The 21,213-nt window shown below is 50.1% G+C and overlaps 1 protein-coding gene across 1 annotated transcript in view; it reads right to left on the bottom strand.

Annotated features, from left to right (window-relative positions):
- LOC120381894 (zinc finger protein 850-like) overlaps positions 1-20,746 on the bottom strand; it is a gene marked incomplete at both ends in the record, with an annotated part of 38,256 nt that extends 17,510 nt beyond the window's left edge. Inside the window, 2 exons of the mRNA XM_039500054.1 lie at positions 1,954-2,423; positions 20,217-20,746. Of these exons, the coding sequence (XP_039355988.1) occupies positions 1,954-2,423; positions 20,217-20,746 (1,000 nt within the window). The remainder of the gene's footprint in view (positions 1-1,953; positions 2,424-20,216) is intronic.
- Positions 20,747-21,213: the final 467 nt, after the last annotated feature.

Below are 21,213 nucleotides of genomic sequence, written 5' to 3'. Positions count from 1 at the left end.
GTCCTGAGCCCTCCCACACCCCAAACACCTTATCCCCATCCCAGACACAGCCCTCATCCCCCTGCACCCTAACCCTCTGCCCCAGCCCTGAGCCTCTCCAACACCCCAAACCCCCCAGACTCAGACAAAGCCCTCACCCCCCACACCCCTACCCTCTGCTCTAGCACTAAGCCTCTCCCACACCCCAAACCCATCATTCCCAGCCCCCGCCCGAGCCCCCCGCCCCCAGCACCCAAACCCTCGGCCCCAACCCGGAGCCCTCCTGCATCATGAACCCCTCATCCCCAGCCCCACCACACAGCCATCACCCCACACCCCAACCCTCTGCTATAGCCCTGAGCCCCCTCCCACACCCCAAACCTCTCATCCCCAGCCACACCCCAAACTCCCTCCCAGAACCTTGGGCGGGTGGGGGGCGGAGTTTGGGCAGGTTCTGGGCACCACCAAAATTTCTACAAACCTCCCGCCCATGGAAACACAAGATGCTTCTCCCATGTGCATTGACTTTTCACCTTGTTTGTGGTGGTGTTGTATCCATGTTGGTCCCAGGGGTCCTCTGGGGCGCCGGGCATTAGCCACTTTCGGGAGAGTGGGTTAGATGAACAGGTCTGACTCAGTGTGGCTGTTCTTATGTTCTAACTGCTGGTTATGGAAGAGACGAACTTCCAGGCTACACAGAACTGAAGAAGTGTGTGGAGTTAGCTCCACAGCTTGTCTCTTTCACCAACAGAGGTTGATCCTCTGCAAGCTCTTACCCTCACCCGCCTTGTCTCTCTTGGACTCTGAAAAGTGTTTTCTCTCCACTCCCCTTGGAGAGACGTTAAGTTTCCCTTTGGGCAACTATCAGGCTGAAGCAATTGTGTTGACTGTGACACTAGAATTGAAGATTTAATATTATAAATAAATGAGTCTAAACCTGAGGTTCTGGTTTTCACATTGGTTTTTCTAACTCCGTTCCCAGTTCTCTTCTAGAAAGGCCTCCAGGCTGCCTGCCCAGCCCAGCAAAAGTGGCAAGGAGAAAGCCCACACTGCTGCTCTTTCAGGTACTTGAAGGCTGCTATCAAACCCCCCTCACTCCGTCAGTCCCCAGTCTGTGGCAGTGCCTGGGATTCTTCCGTCCTAAGTGCAGGACTCTGCACTTCTCCTTGTTGAACCTCCTCAGATTTCTTTTGGCCCAATCCTCCAATTTGTCTAGGTCACTCTGGACCCAAACCCTGTCCTCCAGCGCTTGGATTCTTTACATGCTTTCACAGAGCAAAGAGCACATGTTCCATGATTTCACAGGGCAGAGTTTTGTGCTATTCGGAGCTTTCCCTGTGTGGATTTGACAGGTGGATCAACATAGAGACACATTGTGACCCTCTCAGGGTGCTGAGGGCTGAGAGTCTCCTTGTTGGCACCTGCCACAAGGAAGAGGGAGTTTGGCATTTGGCAGCTGGATGTTAGTGACCAAACTCACCAGCCTGCTGGAACTCAAGGACCCTCCTCTGAGCTACAGCAGCCACCTTAACCCTTGAGTTCCTTCAATGTGTCCCCCTCTGGGGTCCAGCCCGGATCACCAGATACCTGGTGAAATCCCAGATCCTCTCTTCCCCAAGTATCCCAGCTTACTAGTTTTACTGTGGACCATTGCTACTGTATCTCACACAGCACCTGAGTACAGTTATCGAACAAGTAAAACATTTATTTAACAACGGAGAGAGATTTAAACAGATAAACATGAGTGATGGAAACCAACTGTTACCACTAAACAAAGGCAGAAAATGATAGAATAGAAAGGCCAGCACAAAAAACAAAGAGAGGAACAATAAGATACTAAAAGGACAATGGTTGGAACTCTCCATTTCTCTCAGTCTTTGGATTGATGGGTACTAGAGCTGTAGCAACAGTTGAGGAACCAGGGTAAATTAAATCTAAGGTTTGAGCTGCTAGTGAAGCATTTTCCACACTCACGGCTTTCATAGGGCCTCTCTCCTCCGTGGATTGTTTGATGCCTAATAAGGTGCGAACTGCGATTGAAGGTTTTCCCGCACTCAGTGCATTCATAGGGCCTGTCCCCTGTGTGGATTCTCTGATGTCTAGAAAGGTCTGAGCTGCTAATGAAGCTTTTCCCACAGTCACTGCATTCAAAGGGCCTTTCCCCTGTGTGGATTCTCTGATGTTGAGAAAGGTTTGAGCTGCTAGTGAAGCTTTTCCCACACTCACGGCATTCAAAGGGCCTCTCCCCTGTGTGGATTCTCTGATGTTTAGAAAGGTCTGAGCTGCTAGTGAAGCTTTTCCTGCACTCACGGCATTCGTAGGGCCTCTCTCCTCTGTGGATTGTTTGATGCCTAATAAGGTGCGAACTGCGATTGAAGGTTTTCCCGCACTCACTGCATTCATAGGGCCTGTCCCCTGTGTGGATTCTCTGATGTACAGAAAGGGCTGAGCTGTGAGAGAAGGTTTTTCCACACTCACTGCATGTATTTTTTCTCTTTTGCCTGAGGATATCCTGCTGTGTTGTGGTTTCCATGAGGACCTTCTGAGTTCCCCAACAGGAAATAAATTTATCCACTTTCTTCCCTGGCTGGTTTCCTTGATCTCTTTCTGGTCTGTGCTGAATCTCCCAGGATTTTCCCTGCTCATGACTCCTGGACACATTCCTTTTCGATCTTTGCGATAATGTTCTGTTTTTACCCACTGGCTCAACATTTTCAGGCTGAGAATTCTGCTCCTCTTTCTCACATGCCATTGCATCACCTGCTGTGACAGAGACAGAAACCTCAAACAGGGATGGAAAGGGGAAGACCAAACAAAAACAAGTGCTGAAGACAGGTCAAATAAAAATCAGGAGCTGAACTCCCCCAAACTCTTCCCCCAAATAGGAGAGAGGAGGGGGATGAATTCAGCCTTCACATCCCATCCAAATACGCAGGGGGAAGGGAGGAAGCTACTGCCTGGTGTCTGCTAGTATCTATAGGAAGCCATGAACTATATTTACCCTGAGGATACGACCCCTGCTAGGGACAATAATGAACTGAGAGACCTCCCAAGGGCTTTGTTAGGCATTCCAGATGTTTCCTTCAGGCATTTACAGATTCTGAGGTGGTTTAATGTTTCCTCACCTGTGCAGGGAGTTCTCAGGATCTCTCTTTCCTCTGCACCCTGGAGGTCTGGGACCCATGGCTCTTCCCCTTGTTCCAGCTGGGAGATCACATCACGCTGGAAAACTAGAAACCCTGCTCAGATGAAAGAAAACAAAGGAGTTCAGTTGATTTCATAAGACTTGGTCATAAAAAAACAAACATTCTATTAATTTAACTTCAGTGCTTAGTGTGACCTGGTGGGCCAGGGGCAGTTCTCACTGAAAATGCCAAAGTTAGGACAGGCTGAAAAAGGGAGAGCAGATGCTCCCAGAACTGCTGGTTAACACTGAAGTTAAACGCACTGACCAGTCACCAACTGGGTTATCGAGAAGCTGAAAAAAGAAATCACACGGCCCCCTTTATTGCATCCCTGTTCTCTGACTCCTAATCAGCAGCGAGGTCCAGTACAGTGAGAGGTTATTTAAAAACTCTGCTCACATAAACAAAGTGTTCCTCTGACCCCAAAGGGTCACCCACATCACCAGGTCAGTATAGGTTTGGATATTACCCAAAATTCCATCCTTCCAGCCAATCCTTTAGCATCTAAACTAAAGGTTTAAAGGAAAGAAAGACAGAAAGAAGTTAAATGGGAAAGCAGTCAGATACATTCCAAAATGGATATATCAGGTTCTTAGCAGTATTGGTGAGTTGCTGGCTTGAAAGTCCGTCTGGAACACATCCATAGCTTGGATGGGTCATTCAGTCCTTTGTTCCAGGGTTCAGTTTGTAGAGGAGTTGCTCCAGAGGTAGGAAGGGGGAATGAAGACAAAATGGAGATGATGCAGCTGCCCTTTACATTCCTTTTGCCATGTGGCCTGTACTTCCTGTGTCCCAAATACAAGATTCACAGCACGTGGCATGGAAAAGCCTTGAAGTTCTCATTACACAGGCATATCCCGGCATGTCTTGCTGACTCAATAGGTGTATCCCCTTGGTCCTTTCCATGGGCTCATTGTACAGATGATGACCCTCAATGGGCCATCAAACAGGCTAGGCGGTGTTGATGCCAATATGTCTGGGGGTGTCACCCAGAAACACTGCACAAGTCTGGAAATACAGATATACCCTACATATCTATAACTCACAATACAAAGGTGATACAAACATAGAAACAAAATTATCATACTTGGCAAATCATGACATTTTCACTGACACCTTACATGGCATATCTAGCACGATTCATTGCAATTTTATCAGATTATATTATTATTTTATTATTAATACCAAAATGTCTCATAATTCCATACAGTGTCACACTTGGTAAACCAGTGAATTCCCAGGACCAGTTCCCCAGGTCCTTGAAGATGCCAAACACTATGCTTGTGAGGGATTGAAATACCCACATATCTGCTGGGAACACACACACACACACACACACAGACACTGTATCTGTCTACACCCCTGTGTTCACTCTTCTAGAAAATTATGATCAATTTTGTACACAGTATGGCTTGTGAGGTATCATTTGAAAGAACAGAGGGAACAGGAACCCTTACCCAGCGAGGTCACATTCTCATAGTTCTCCTGCATGACATCCCAGTAGAGGGCTCTCTGAGTGGGGTCCAGCAGAGCCCACTCTTCCCTGGTGAAATGCACAGCCACCTCCTCGAAGGTCACCGGCCCCTGAAAGAGCAAGAGTCCAACACTCAGGACCTCTTTCCCCACTCACAGCCCCACCATTTGTGGCAGAGAGGAGCGAATCAAATGGAAGCTCTGGGTGGATCGCAGTCAACAGAGTCCCACCTCCACCCCGCTCAGCGTATCCAGCAAACACCAGGGTGAGGGGACGAAGAGAGAGCCCCTTGTCTCTCCCAGCAGATCCATCACACCCCTACTAGCCACCGACTGATACAGGAGATGGAGCCCCTAGCAGGGTCCAGGGAGAGCTCCCTGGTAGGAAGCCCAATAGCCTCCTCCTTGTGAGGAGCGGGATATGAAGGGAGAGGCAGCTCCAATAAGCCTGACTCATGGGTGCCCCTTTCATATCTCACAGCAGCCGCTGGTTAGTGAGCTCAGGCTCCAGCACTGGGAGTCTGGTCAGTTTGACTAGCTCCATGGAGGTGGGCTATTTTCTTTCTTCACAAATTAGGGCATTTCCACCTCCGAACCTCCTGGGTCTGTTCCTAGAATCTAGGCCACTTATTAAATAAATCCCAGCAGGTTTGCCACACCCTGGCCTCCTCCTTTCCCCACGCTGTGAATTTCCTGCCCCGCTCCAACCTCCAAACCAGACTGTGCAAACCTTCCCATCTCCGGTGTATTTGCTGTCCCTCTTCTCCAGCAGGAACCCACCAGCAACCCCCCGATAATCCCTACCTGAGTTGGCTCCACTGCAGCCATTTCTCTTCTCTGTCCCACGCCAGGCTGGGATGAGCTGGAGCAAAACAAGGACGCCATTCTGCAGCCTGTCTGGGGGAGAAGGGCAGTTGTGGGCGTTTCAGAACCGGTTTTAGTTAATTTCACATCAGAATCCCCCAGGCCCTTTCCCTGCAGACAGACACCCTAGATTCTGCCATGCTGGGAAATGCTCAGTCTGTTTATTACAATGTTGACCTGGCCCCTCCTGCCAGGCTAAGCCCAGACACATTTTTAACCTCCCTTCTCCCTCCCCTCACCCCCTAACAAAGTCTCTTAACACAAGGCTACAAAAGAGCAGAACCAAAGGAGTCACTGTGGGGGATTCCCTCGGACACTGACCCCACGGCAGCCACACCCCAGCAGGGGGAATATGGAGTCAGGAACTGGCTTTTCCTCTGTCTGATCCTTGTTTTGTCCACTGGAAGGTGGTTCTGCCCAGGGATGCAGCAATACATGTGTCTGGGTGGACTAGAGAGCTGGAAATCTCTCCCTCCACTCATTTCTCCCACTGCCCCTTTCAGTCTCTCCTTCCCGTCCTCTCTCCCTGCCCCTCTGGCTGGGACAGTCCCATTCCTGGGGGCTTTGCTCTCCCATGGCTGGATTTTCTCCTGGCAATTGCTACTGGGAGGAGAAACGAGGAGGGGCTGTTTGTGCAGAGTCACTTTCATAACAGTCCCCAGCACTTTCCCTGAGGTCTGTCAGTTACCTGGAGACTCTGGCTCAGAATTTAGTATTAACAGGGCCCAGGGCTGCCCTAGGGGGCTAGGACCAGCTGGAGAAAGTCATCCCCTGGGCCGGGCAGAGAAGCAGCTTTAATTCAGGTCACTTCCCAGCACAGAACCCTGCTGGGGGAGCAGCAGCTGCTAAGCCTGGTCTCCCAGATCACAGTGGAGGCTGCAGCCTCTGACCCAGGAAGCTGAACCCCAGTATCCTGAGCAGAGAGGGACAGAGCGTTTGAGCAGCTTCCCTCCTTTAGCTCTCTGGGGAGAGCAGCTAATGAGAGCCCCTCCTCACAGGGAGAATTGCTGATCTCATTTGCACCACTGTCCATCCAGAGTCACTCCTTGTCTTTCCATACAGTGACTCTGGATTAACAATGGTCTCAATGAAACCAGAGTTCAGAAAGAATGAGTCCAGAACGCTGTGGAAGGGACCATTGTGTGGCAGTGCTGACCCCCTTCCCACCTCCCTCACCCCCAGATCCAGGACAATGGACTGGACAATCTAGGACCATGGAACTGGAAGTTCCTGCAGTTTTCAAGAGGGGAGAAGAGGAAAAATCTGTTATTTCACCTCACAGTGTCTGATAAGTGGCTAGAAAGTTATCACGGTGATTGGGCCTGGCCGGGGAGTGTCGGGCAGTGCTTGGAGCCAGGATTCTGGCATAAGCTAATCAGGGAGAAGAAGAAAGGTCAGGAGCAGCCCCCAGAGCCCCAGCCAGCCACCCCCCCAGATACTCCCTGGGACCCAGCCCCCAGAGTCCCTGGCCAGGGACCCCAGATACCCCTCAGAGCCCCACCGGCCAGAGAACCCCCACCAGACCTTCATTGCCAGGTTGGGAATCCCAAAGGGTTCCCCCCACCAAGAGACCCCAACAGCCAGAGACCCCCCAAAAGGGACCCCCACTGGGAACTCAGTCCCTCACTGCCTGCCTAGGACTCCCCCCCCCAGCAGGATCTGCCCTGCCAGTTGCCTGGGGCCCCCGCCGCCACCCAGCAGGACCCCTCACTCTGCTTCCCTGGCACCCCCTGGCCTAGCGCCGGGGATCCCCTCCCCCAGCTCTGTGCACTGGGCATGGCAGCGATCCCAGGAGCCAGCCGGGGAAGCCCAGACAGAGCCCCTGGCACAGCACCAGGCTCCCTCTAACCCCGTCCCGCCTCCCCAAGAGACGCCCACCCCGGCTGTTCTGCAGCCAATAGGCCCCCAGCGATACCCACCTTCAGGACCCACAGCCTCAGGGCTGGGAACATCACAACCACCCCCTGAATCCCCAAATCTCCAGAACCCACCAACCTCACTAGGGTACCCCCTGCCCAGCCACCCAGAGGCCTCCCCCCACCACAATCCCCCTTCAGCTGCTATCTCCCCACAAAACCCCACCCCCACCCTGCAACACTGTTACCTCACAGTATTTGATAAGTGGATAGAAAGTGACCACCGCCCCCTGCTGGCCAGTCACACAGGCAGAGGGAGCCCTGGGGGAAGTCTCTTGAACAGGAGTATGGAAGGCTTGGAGGGACAAAATAGGTAAGAAATGTCCATGCCTGTCACTAGCAAATAATGGCCACCATGGATCTACCCCAGAGGTGGCTGCATCTTAGCACTGCGGGAATCAACCCCTCACAGAGGCCATTTGCCATGGGGTTTGGGATACTTCTCAACTCACACTGCACTCAGAGTGACCTCCTCATCCCGTGCCAGCTGGAGAAAAGAAAAGGGTCCAGCCAACTCTCCTGTTATCAGCTGGGACCCACTGATCCCCAAACAGGGGGAGGCCTCTGGCTTTGAAGGGTATTAAATATCTGGCTGGTCTCTTTCTTCGGCAAACATTTTAACAGACGTAAAAGAGGGACCAAATGATTCACAAAGGAGTCGGGAAAGATAATCTCTGGGCAATTTAACCCCCTGTGACCTCCATGATGGAGAAGAACTCAGGGCAACAGGTTCCCTCGAAGGAAGAAGTTGCTGGGATTTAGAAACATGGGGAACAGCCCCAAACCCGAGATGATTTTTAACTGACATTTGATAATGACAGAAAAAGGCAAAACATGAGCTCTGAGAGCAACGTTCAGAAATGAAAGAGAAAGGGTGGAAATCTGAGAGATTTTGGATCCATTTTGCAAATTATAGAGAGGAAAGTGGAAAATCAGAGGGATTTTATATCAGCTGATAGCAGGCAAAATCTGTGTGTTTCACATCAATATTTGATAAATGAATAAATAGGAAATGGGCAACATTTGCAAACATTTTATATCCAGGTTCAAGAATCTAAGAAAAGGTGTAAATCTGAGATTTTCTTGGTATTTTATAATTAGAGAGACAGGGGGAAATCTCAGAGCATATTCAATTAGAAATAGACAACTAGAGAGAAGTGGGGCAAATGTTTAGGTTATTTTATATGAATCTTTGAGATTTTCAAAGAAAATGTGTCACAAACTGCGTATTTGATAACATGAGAGAAAAACACCAAGATCTGAGGGGATTTTATACTGTTGTTAACGAACTAGTGGAAAAGCAGGACTGTTGGACTGGATTTTATACGACTGTCCAATACATAAACACAAAGTAATGGTTCCCCCACCATTCCCATGGGCAGCAGGGAGCCCTTTGAGGAGCTGATTAAAAGGGAGGGGGAGGGGGAGCTGAAAGGTCCCTGGATAAAGGAAGGGGGCAGCAGTGGGGGATGGGCGGGTGACTGGCAACTGATGGTTGGGGGTAACTGTGTTGGTAGTTAGGGGTCAACAATTGGGATTGGGAAACTGGGGTCTGGGCAGTCCCCACGGGGGACACGTGCGCTGCCCTTCCCTGCCCTGGCAGAGACCCGGCATCTCCTAGAATATCAGGGCTGGAAGGGACCTCAGGAGGTGTCTAGCCCAACCCCCTGCTCAAAGCAGGACCAATCCCCAACTAAATCCCCAAATGGCCCCCTCAAGGAGTCAGCTCCCAGCCCTGGGTTTAGCAGGCCAGTGCTCCAACCACTGAGCAATCCCACCCCCACTCCAGGGGCAGCCATGTGCTGGGGAATGACTCAGGGCAACAATTTCCCACCTACACAAGGACAAATCGCTGCAGATAAAATGGGTGGGAAAATGCCCGTCACTAGAGAAGATTTTAAACTGACGTTTGAGACTCATGGGGAGAACGGGGGAAATCGGGGGAGACGGGAGAGCTTATCATTGGCGGGGATGGGGGGGAATCGCCCCAGATTTTATAGCCCCGTGTGAGACACTGAGAGAGAAAAGGGGCAGAACTAGAGAGAATTTGTATCGGGGGCGAGAGGCAAGTGGCACAAACAGGGACAGGATCCCAGTAACCCCCTCCCCTTCCCCGCCCGCCACTCCCGGGAATTTCCTGGCTGCCCAGAGACAGTTCAACCCCACATCCCACTGACCTTCCCCTACAACTCCAGCTTCTCCTCCTGCCTGACACCCCCATCTCCCCACACCACAGGGGATCCCCCCCTGCCAGGCCCCAGTCTCTGCCCCCCAAATCCCACTGGGGCTGAGGCAGCTCTGAGGCTTCTCCCAGGTTCCCCAGGGCAGAGTCACTTTCCTGCCCAGCCCCAGTGCCCCGGGGTCTCACTCCCGGGGCTCCGTGGGAGGCTGGACACCAGGGATGCAGGACGGCAGGAATGGGGGTGACAGGCCTCCTGTTCCTCAGTCTCACGGCGGGACCGAGGGGGCTCGTCACTCTCCGGCTCGGGAGCGCTGGGAAGACCCGACCGTGGAGGGGCCGTCGCTGGGGGGGGGGCGGCCCCGCGCAGGCGCTGAGCACGTCCTTATATCACTTCTGTGGCGGGAAAAGTGCTGAGGAGATGGAACGCTGAGGGCTGGTTTTGGCGGGAAAAACCGGTTTGGACTGGTTTGAGCCTGTGTCCTGATGGTAAACAAGTCCCCTCTCAGAGATGGAGTCCAGGGGTCAATAGTTCATATGCTCCAGATTGGATCTTATTTTAAAGCCAGTGATTTACCTCATAAACATCTTATTAACCAACTAATTGAACCTATTAAAGCAGGACCCACAGAAGGTTAATCCGGCCCTGACTGCCTGAGCACTATTTCAGCTCCACATTTTTGGGTGGACCTCCCACAGTGGGAGCTGCAGAGAACTCCCCCGCAACACACACACACACGCACACACACACACACACCCCTCCCTCCTGGGAGGTGAACAGGAGAAAGGACAAAAGAAGCAAGAGACGAAGAGAAAGGAGGGGGGGATGGATGGAGGAAAAGGGGAAACAAAAAGGACAAACCCTAATGTCCCCAGTGATTCTAAGGGACAAAATCCCAGGTGCAGAATAAAATTCTGCTTCCTTAACCTCGTGTTTTCCATGCCTAGAATTCAACTGTCACCAGATGGATCAGACTGAACAGGTTTCAAACCTCCAGGAGGCTCTTACCTTCTAAACAGGGACGGCTGTTTTCTAGTAAAATCAGGAAAAGGGAAGGAGAAAACTCGAAAGAGGTTCCTCCTGGCGCTCACGTCCGTGAACCCAAATACTCTCTCAGTCCTCAAAGAGAGACCTGGAGAAGGAGACTTGCTGGAGCAAAGCCACAGGGGTCTCTGAGGTTTCCCTGGCCCCTCACCCCTGTCCTGCCTGGCTGATGTCAGCATCTCTCTGTGAGGTCACCACCTCCCCACCATCTTGGACCAATAGTCTGAGGTCCTGCAAAAGGCCTTTGTGATGTCACTGCCACACCCCTCCCTCGCTGTGCCAATGTCCTGCCCCTGGTCAGGCACTTTGGAGGTTTCAGCTACTCCCTGTGGATCACCCCACTCAAGGAGCGTTTGTTCTAGGCAGCAAGTCGGCTAGACAGGGAAACATCAGACGCTGCTCCCAATGCTACACTCAGTTTTTCAGAAATTAGTCGACTTTATGGCCAGAAGAGACCATTAGAGCATCTAATCTGACCCCCTGCGTATCACAGGCCTCCTGTATGACACAATAGCTACTTTTGGGGCAAACACATTCCAGAAAGGCACCTAGTCTTCATGAAATGACATCAGGAGATGGAGAATCCATCACTTTCCTTGGTAGCTTGTTCCTGGGGTAAATCATCCTCGCTGTTGAATATTTGTGCCTTAGTTGTAATATGAATTTGTCTCTTTTCACCTTCCAGACATTGGGTCTTGTTATTCCTTTCTCTGCTAGATTAAAGAGCCCTTTAATATCCAATCTTTTCTCTCCATTAATGCACTTCAACACTTCAATTAAGTCACCTTTCAATCTTCTTTTGATAAGCTGGACAGGTTGAGCTCTTTCAATAGCTCACTAGAAGGCATTTTTCTCCAGCCCTCAGGACATTTGGTGGCTCTTTGCTGCCCCAGCTCCAGTTTCACAACATCTTTTTCAAATGAGGACACCAAAACTGGAGGCTATTCCAGTATCAGTCTCACTGATGCCATGTCACCTCCTGTGACGTTATTGACATAATCTGTACCTGTATAGATCACCATTGCGACCACTGTTCTATATTTGCAGCCAATATTGTAGAAAGGTTGTCGTGTAAGGGTTCTATGGAGAGGTTCTGATTGGCTGATTATAATGATGCCATCTCTAGATGTGTATCATTTTTGAAGTTGATGTTATGAATATTGGCTCTATGCTGCCTGTATTTCAAACTTGTGCTCTGCTTCCGGGGAACACCCCAGCCAGACAATTTGGTGTCAGTTCTGCTGAGCCTGCTTGATGGCCCATTACGGACCATCAGCTCTACAGTCGACCCACTGAGAGAAGGCAGATACGTCTTGTGACTCAGCAAGCTATGCAAGGACCTGCCTATGGACAGAACTCTAAGGTTTTTCTATGCCATGTGCTTAGGGAGATGTATTTTCCATGCCCTGGTTCCTCACTGACCCAGAGAGAACAAAGGAACAAGAAAACAAAAACCTTCCCCCACAGATTTGAAAGTATTTTCTTCTCTTATTGGTCCTTTTGGTCCTGTGCCAACCAGGTTATCTGAGCTTTTTAACCCTTTACAGGGTATTTTATGCTACCCGTAGCGATACATTTATGACACCCTGTAAATAGCAATCTGCAGAATCTGATTCTGAGAAAGAGCAGGGTGAAGGGAAGTGGCTTCAGCAGATTTACTGAGCATGCTCAGTTTATGTGAACAGGCTCAGTGCACCATAAGTAGCAAATTCCTACACGCAGCAGTTACTCACACTACACCTGAGGCAGCATGAGGCAGGGGCTCCATCGCTGTCCAGACCCCACCCAAGAGCAGATCCCCAGGGGCTGCGAGACCCTCAGCTTCTGGGACCTGTGTGTGGAGTCTCTCTTCTGCCCACCCAGGGCTGCCCCTGGGGTCCCTCTGGCCCTTGCAGCCCCAGGCCAGGGACAGCAGAGCCTGTGACTGGGTCCAGCTGGAGAAATTCCCCACCTCGGATGGGCACATAAAGTGCTTCAGTGAAAGGCTGTCCCTGGCCCAGCACCTCTGGCACCGCTGCAGCAGCCCGGAGCTCAGCCCGGGCTCCCAGCGCACACTGGAGGCAGCAGCACCAGCAGTGTCTTGCACCTTACAAAGCCCAGCCACCAGGAGCTGCCCCACGGCTCTTTTCCTTGTTTTTCCTGCTTCCTTCCTACCAGCCCCCCACTGCTCCAGCCCCTTCCTGGCACCTTCAAGCCCAACCCAGGCTGCAGCTGCCGCACTCACCGGGCCAGGGACTGTCTGAGGTGGGAACTAGCCCCATCTCTGCTCCTCCTCCTGCCCCTGTGTGTCCCAGAACCCCTGCAGGGACTGACCCGCACCCAGGCTCTCGCTCCTATTAGCGCTCACAGGGGCCAATCCAGCTACGGGAGAGTGAGCGCCCCTGGGAGCAGGGAAGTGACCAAGTCTCCCTGCCAGAGGGTGGGGGAGGGGGAAGAAAGGGAAAGAGGAGAGATTGAAAGGGGATAAGGAGAAATAAGTGGGGTAAGCAGCACCCAGCTCTTTTCTACTGCATCACCCCAGAGCAGATTGCTCCTGAGCTCTGGGTAAATAGCCCCCAGTGTCTCCCAGATCCCCCTGCCTCCCTAGGCAATGCACATAGGGATCTCCTTCCTGCCAGGCGTGATTACAAGTAGGTGTAGGTGTCACCCTTATGCCATGATTGGAGAAAGACAGCAAAGCTTGGGAACACGCGTCTGTATTTCCAGTCCAGTGTGACAATCCCGGCTCCAGGAGGGGTTTGTTCTCTGCTCCTGCTGGATGGGCACACAGTGGGGCAGCAACAGGTTTGTGTCAGTTTTTGTTGCTCCACGTTCCTTAACTTAGAACAGTGTGAAATGAAGAAAATGGAGATTGAATTAAAGGGAAATATACAAAGAAAAGTTCCAGCCCCTGTTGCTTATTGAAAGAAATGACTCAACTTCCCAGTTACAGGTTTTATTAACACGAACAAATAAATCCAAGAGCTCACATCACTGAGGCTAAATGACTATAGACACCACTCAGCTAAGGGTTAAACAACACAGTGATAAAGTTCAGGTCAAATCAGGAAATCAATGAGTTAACAAGGATACTGCGCTGGAATCAAGTCGTCAATTTAGTCCAACCATCAGATTAATACAGCAGAAAAACCAACCCCTATAAATCCTAAAAGAGCAACCCAAGAAGGCAGGTGCACATTTAGTGATGCCGAAACCCCAATCAGATTTTCACCCAGGCAGTGCAACCCAGATTTACACAGCTGAATATTTCAATACCGAAACCAAATGATTGCTGACATTTAGCCCACAACCTCAAAGCTAATTACAGTTTTCTCCTTAGATGTCACTTTTGTGTAGCTAATACTTCTCCTCACCCTCTCGCCCCAGAACACATACTGACCTTACAGAGACATTAGTAAAAAGTTCAAACAGCTCTCTCTGAACAATATATATCTGACAGCTCAATTCTTTGCAATGCTTCCACAGGTGAGGCGCATGCATTCAGTCATTTCATAGGGCAGGGTTTTAAGGCTATTAAGATTTGGGGAACTAGTTTTCCTAGCATCTTCCCTGTGTAGATTTCAGAGGCGTGCACACACACACGTGCACACACACTGCACTACCTCCCCCCCTTCAATCTAATAGAAAGGCTGGGAGGTCTCCAAGTTCATAAAAAGAAACAGACAAAAAAATAGAAAAGGGAACAAAGCGTTTCTAAGATTAGAAGGGGTTGGGTCTCTGCACCTCTCAGTCTTTGGATTCACCTGGGGTAGGAACTGTAGCTGCAGTTTAGGAACCAGGTAATGGCATAGATGCTCCAGCACATTGGGCTAGCAGGCTTTGCAGGTACAGGGAGACTAGTGCAGGCTGCATAGCCCGTCGCCGTTGTGCTTCATTCCCCAGAGGGGATCAGTCCTGGGATCCTGGCAGTCAGTCTCTCTGAGGCTATGTCTACACTGGCAGAGTTACTGCGCCAGGAGTTACAGTGCCACTCAGAGAGCGCTGAAGGGAAACCACTATTGTATGTTCACACTGTCAACAGCCTGTGCAATAGCGTGTTCACACTTGCAGCAGTGTTCGGAGCGGTGCACTCAGTATCCCACTGAGCATCTCTTCCTCTTATGCTGCTAAGAGTTGTGGGAAGGCAGAAGGGGTCGCGGAGCATCCCGGGTCCTGTCCCAATGCCCCATGATGCATCGCTTCGCACCCCAGCAATCCCTGTGCTTCCATTCACATTTGGCGCCATCTTTCAATGGTTGGTGTACTGCGCATTCTGCCTCTTTGGGCAGCAGGCATGGACCCCGCACTGTTGACCAATATGCTGCTCGCTCTCACTAACACATCACGAGTGGCAGTGGAGTTATTCCTTCAACTACAAAGGCAAGAGGAGTTCGATATTGATCTCGCCACATGTAGTAGCTACGACAGGAGATTGCTTATGGCATTCACGGGGTGCTGACCACAGTGGAATGCTGCTGTGGAAACAAGCGCTGAGCGGCGGGATCACATTCTCATGCACATCTGGGATGATGAGCAGCGGCTGCAGAGCTTTTGGGTGAGGAAAGCCACATTCAAGGAACTCTGTGATGAGCTCGCCCTGCAGCACAAGGACACGAGAATTAGAGCTGCCCTGTTGTTGGAGAAGCGTGTGGCAAGAGCACTGTGGAAGCTGGCTACTCCAGACTGCTACCAATCAGTCGCTAACCAGTTCAGAGTTGGAAAATCGACTGTTGGACGCGTGTTGACAAAAGTGTGCCAGGCATTAATTGAATCCTGCTCTGAAAGACCCTGATTCAGGGCAATGTGCATGCCATTGCAGATGGCTTTGCACAAATGCGCGTCCCTAACTGTGGCAGATGATAGATGGCACATATTCTAATTCTGGCACCAGACCACCTAGCCCCCGAGTACATTAATCGCAAGGGGTATTTTTCTATGGTTCTCCAGGCAGTAGTGGATCACCATGTGCATTTCACAGACATTAACGCAGGCTGGTTCGGAAAGGGGCATGGTGCACGCACCTTTCAGAACACTGGCCTGTTCAGGAAGCTGCAAGCAGGGACTTTCTTCCCAGACCAGAACGTCAGCATAGGGGAAGTCAAAATGCCCATTGTGATCCCGGGAGACCCTGCCTACCCCTTATGAAGCCATACACAGGGCACCTTGACAGCGGCAAGGAGCGGTTCAACAACAGGCTGAGCGAGTGCAGAACGACAGTTGAGTGCTTTTGGCCATTTAAAGGCCGACTAGCGCTGCCTCTATGGGAAGCTGGACCTGGCCAGTGACAATATTCCTGTGCTTATGGCCCCATGTTGTACACTCCATAATATCTGTGACGGGAAGGGTGAAAGCTTCACTCAGGGCGGGACCACTGAGGCTCAGTGTCTGGAGGTTGAATTTGAACAGCCAGAGACCAGCACTATTAGAGGGGGGCAGAAAATTGCCTGTTGCTTTGCAGGGCTCTGTTCACTTTCAATTAATGGAATGAAGATTGCTTCCAAACCAGAACTATTCTATTAAAAGGCTACCACTAGAGGACGGACGGACGGACGGACGGACGCACGCACACCCACCCACCCCCGCACAGTGGGGGATGAGGGAAAGGAGTGTCCCATGAGTAGATGAGGTTAAAGATTTGTGTCAGTCTAAGTATCTATGCAACCGTATCCTTGGGAGTACAGTGCAGCAGGTACTGTGCTTCGGCAGGAATGAACTGCAGAGGGACGGGTGTTGAGTGGACTGGGTACTAGGAGTACGCAGGGCTGGACTGCGATGTGGCAGGAGTGGAATGCAGAAGGGTCCAGACTGGAGCCAGGAGGTTGATAAGAGTGCGTTGGCCGTGTCTGGGGGCACACGGGAAAGAGGTTTGTGACAGTGGCTGCAGGGGAGGGCACGCACAGCGCTGCCTGGTTTGCAGTGCTAGTAGCACCTGGAGAGCGTGTCCGCTTGGCACTCCATAACTCCTGCTTTCTGCAACCCTCCTGCCCCCAACAACTTGCTTCAGTGATTCCCAAAATCAAAGCCACTAGCCAGCTGTGACTGGCGAGCCTCCTCCAGGGCAGAGAAGAACTTCTAGCTGCAAACATCTCTGACCTATGAGTCATCCTCTGCCTCTGGGTCCCCCTTCACATCCTCATCCAAGCTTTCCTCCTCCTGGCCCGATCCACTCTCAACGGGCACGCAAGCCCCCAAAGTACCCACAGTGCCCTTTGCAGGGGAGGTGGGGTCACCACCGATTATCGCGTCCTGCTCTTTGTAGAATCTGGAGCTCATGGGCACAGCCCTGGAGCGGCAGTTTGCCTCCCACGTCTTGTGGCAGGTGTTCTGCAGGGCCTTCGCTTTGACCCTGCACTGGAGTGTGTCCCAGTCATGGCCCCTTTCTCTCATGCATCATGAAATTTGTCCATAGGCGTGATAATTCCTACCGCTGGAGCATAAGAACATAAGAAAGGCCGTACCGGGTCAGACCAAAGGTCCATCTAGCCCAGTATCTGTCTACTGACAGTGGCCAATGCCAGGTGCCCCTGAGGGAGTGAACCTAACAGGCAATGATCAAATGATCTCTCTCCTGCCATCCATCTCCATCCTCTGACGAACAGAGGCTAGGGACACCATTCTTACCCATCCTGGCTAATAGCCATTTATGGACTTAGCCACCATGAATTTATCCAGTCCCCTTTTAAACATTGTTATAGTCCTAGCCTTCACAACCTCCTCAGGTAAGGAGTTCCACAAGTTGACTGTGCGCTGCGTGAAGAAGAACTTCCTTTTATTTGTTTTAAACCTGCTGCCTATTAATTTCATTTGGTGACCCCTAGTTCTTGTATTATGTGAATAAGTAAATAACTTTTCCTTATCCACTTTCTCAACATCACTCATGATTTTATATACCTCTATCATGTCCCCCCTTAGTCTTCTCTTTTCCAAACTGAAGAGTCCTAGCCTCTTTAATCTTTCCTCATATGGGACCTTCTCTAAACCCCTAATCATTTTAGTTGCTCTTTTCTGAACCTTTTCTAGTGCTAGAATATCTTTTTTGAGGTGAGGAGACCACATCTGTACACAGTATTCGAGATGCGGGCGTACCATGGATTTATATAAGGGCAATAATATATTCTCAGTCTTATTCTCTATCCCCTTTTTAATGATTCCTAACATCCTGTTTGCTTTTTTGACCGCCTCTGCACACTGCGTGGACATCTTCAGAGAACTATCCATGATAACTCCAAGATCTTTTTCCTGACTCGTTGTAGCTAAATTAGCCCCCATCATGTTGTATGTATAGTTGGGGTTATTTTTTCCAATGTGCATTACTTTACATTTATCCACATTAAATTTCATTTGCCATTTTGTTGCCCAATCACTTAGTTTTGTGAGATCTTTTTGAAGTTCTTCACAATCTGCTTTGGTCTTAACTATCTTGAGTAGTTTAGTATCATCTGCAAACTTTGCCACCTCACTGTTTACCCTTTCTCCAGATCATTTATGAATAAATTGAATAGGATTGGTCCTAGGACTGACCCTTGGGGAACACCACTAGTTACCCCTCTCCATTCTGAGAATTTACCATTAATTCCTACCCTTTGTTCCCTGTCCTTTAACCAGTTCTCAATCCATGAAAGGACCTTTCCTTTTATCCCATGACAGCTTAATTTACGTAAGAGCCTTTGGTGAGGGACCTTGTCAAAGGCTTTCTGGAAATCTAAGTACACTATGTCCACCGGATCCCCCTTGTCCACATGTTTGTTGACCCCTTCAAAGAACTCTAATAGATTAGTAAGACACGATTTCCCTTTACAGAAACCATGTTGACTATTGCTCAAGAGTTTATGTTTTTCTATGTGTCTGGAGCACAGCTGGAACTGGACAGCCTCCTCTCCCCAAATACTGATGAAGTGCAGCAGCTCGGCCTTGCTCCAAGCCAGGGCTCACCTGGTGCGTGGAGTAGGCCTGGTCACCTGGAGAGATGCGCGGAGACCACGGCAGGCATCACCAAGCAAACAGGGAGGGGACTTTGAAAGCGTGCACACCTTGGAAGTTACAGGGCAGACAGCGGCTTTACCGTGCAGAAACTTGCCAGTGTAGACAAGGCCGTAGATGGCTTACGTAACATAAGAACCCAAACCTGGTCCTACTGGCTCAGACCAATGGTCCATCTAACCCCGTGTGCTGCCTGAGAGTGACCAGTGCCAGATGCGTCAGAGGGAATGAACAGAACAGGCTTGTTGCCCTGCAAGGTGAGTCTTTCACCCTTATCTTTAACTTCATTGTTGTCAATTCCTACTGATGTTATCTTACCACCCCTCCCCCGAGGTTACTGCGCAAATCCGGTGTGAACCACTCCTGTGATACAGACGTGTCCCAATCCAGCTGAACTGAGGCAGACTTTGGGTCAATGTCCGTTTGGAAAAGGCCCACTTAACCCAGCAGGTTTCTCAAAGTACCTGTCGCTGTGAACCGCATGTAGTGTGGATGTGTGGACCCCAAAGATATCAAACATGAAAGAAACACAAGGCCAGCACTGAGGAGGTTTCCAGAGCCAGGCCTGAGGGTTAAACAGCTGTGCTCAACAGGAAAAGGGGCCTCCACACCTATAAAAATAACTGGTTGAAAAACCCCAAAAAAATAAATAAAAAACCCAAACCAAAAAACCAACCCAGAAAAGCTCCCATCACACATCCATCACCATTGTAGATTTTGACATCTGCTGCCTGATGTGACGTCTTTGCTTTGCAAACAAGAGACCTGGGGAACTCTCTGGCTGTTACCCTCTAACTGGGTAAAAGGTTACACCTCTTGTATTAAGTAATTTTCCTCTTAACAAAAGATTTATTTTAAAATTTATCAAAATGAATTCCACTTGAAATAGAAATAATTACAGTCTATACTGGGTCTCTAGTCTCACACAGGCTATTTCTCTCACCTGTTCCCCCACTCTAATTCCTTTGGAGGGAGGTTTTAATTTCAGGATTAGCCTCCATTTACGATACAGTAGGAGGAGGCAGGGAGAGAACTAAAAGAAAACCTGATGACTAACGGTTGCTGTGAAATGGGGGAACAGTACAACCGTGATGCTCAGGGTTTGCTTAGACTAGGAAAAGTGATGGAGTTTAGGTCAGGTCAAGGGGAAAGCTAATGGCAACCCCTGCACCTGGGCTGCATCTGCTCTACAACTATAATTGTCTTTTTACCCCAAGATCACTAACTTGAGCAGCCAACGCCATGTGCAGCCCTAGTGGATGGAAGGCACAGGTAGTTTTTGCCTCAGTGTAGCTTGTTGGGAATCAAACCTCTCCCCCACCTGGAGCTGATGAACATTCCTGGCAGGAGGGACACACACTCCTACGACTCAAAGGAAAGGAGTTGATAGAAAAGATCACAGGACTGACCCCAAAGAAGGGTGAGCTGCAAAAGGGAGAAGCAGGCAACTGATCTGGTGGAGCTGAGAGACCTCGGTGAAGACGGTGCAAAAATCACGATGTGGGAATTAGCAAATGTGATTTTAAAAAAAAACAACAAAAACCCACTTTGGCCAGCCCTAGTCAAGGCATTTGCTACAGTTCTCTCTCATGTGGATTTTCTGATGTCTAATGTGGTTTGAGCGCTGATTGAAGCTTTTCCCGCATTCAGAGCATGTGTAGGGCTTCTCCCCTGTGTGGATTCTCTGATGTAAGATGAGGTCTGAACGATTAAAGAAACATTTCCCACACTCAGAGCATCCATAAGTTTTCTCACCCATGTGGATTCTCCTATGTCTGATAAGGTGTGAGCTGTGATTGAAGCTTTTCCTGCACTCAGAGCACGTGTAAGGCGTCTCCCCAGTGTGGATTCTCCGATGTGAGATAAGGTTTGAAATATCCCTGAAGCATTTTCCACACTCAGAGCATCCATAAGGTTTCTCTCCTGTGTGGATTCTCCTATGCCTGATAAGGTGTGAGCTCTGATTGAAGCTTTTCCCGCACTCTGAGCATGTGTAGGGCCTCTCTCCTGTGTGGATTCGCTGATGTGAGATGAGGGTTGAACTACCAGTGAACTGTTTCCCGCACTCAGAGCATCCATAAGGTTTCTCACCTGTGTGGATTCTACAATGTCTGATAAGGTGAGAGCTCCGACTGAAGCTTTTCCCACATTCATGGCATGTGTAGCGTGTCTCTTCCAAGTTGATTCTTTCACGTGTAATAAGCTCTGAGTGGCTACTGAAGTTCTCCTCTGGCATCTGCTGAGTCTCGCAGGCTTTTACTTTTTCTGGGAGTGCACAATTCCCAGAAACATTCCCTTTGGATCTTCCTGATAACATCCAATGTGGTTCTCCTTGCTCAGCATCTTCCTGCTGGGGTTTCTCCTCCTCATTCTCACTCACCAGCCCATCACCAGATGGGAGACAGAGAGAATCCAGACATAGGTCACTCCCCGCACCTGAGAGAAAGGAAATGTCAGAGAGAGGAATGGAAAAAGGGATGAACAATCCAAAATATGTGGGGGAGAGATCAGTCCTATCAGGAGCTGATTTTCCCCAAACCCTTCCCTAGAGGAGAGAGGAAGGGATCAGTTTTGGTCTGCATCTCATGAGAACACTCAGGGGAAAGCAAGGTT

Source organism: Mauremys reevesii, linkage group 14, assembly GCF_016161935.1.
Source record: "Mauremys reevesii isolate NIE-2019 linkage group 14, ASM1616193v1, whole genome shotgun sequence".
Classification (NCBI taxonomy): domain Eukaryota; kingdom Metazoa; phylum Chordata; order Testudines; family Geoemydidae; genus Mauremys; species Mauremys reevesii.
This window is presented reverse-complemented; position numbering and strand designations above follow the sequence as displayed.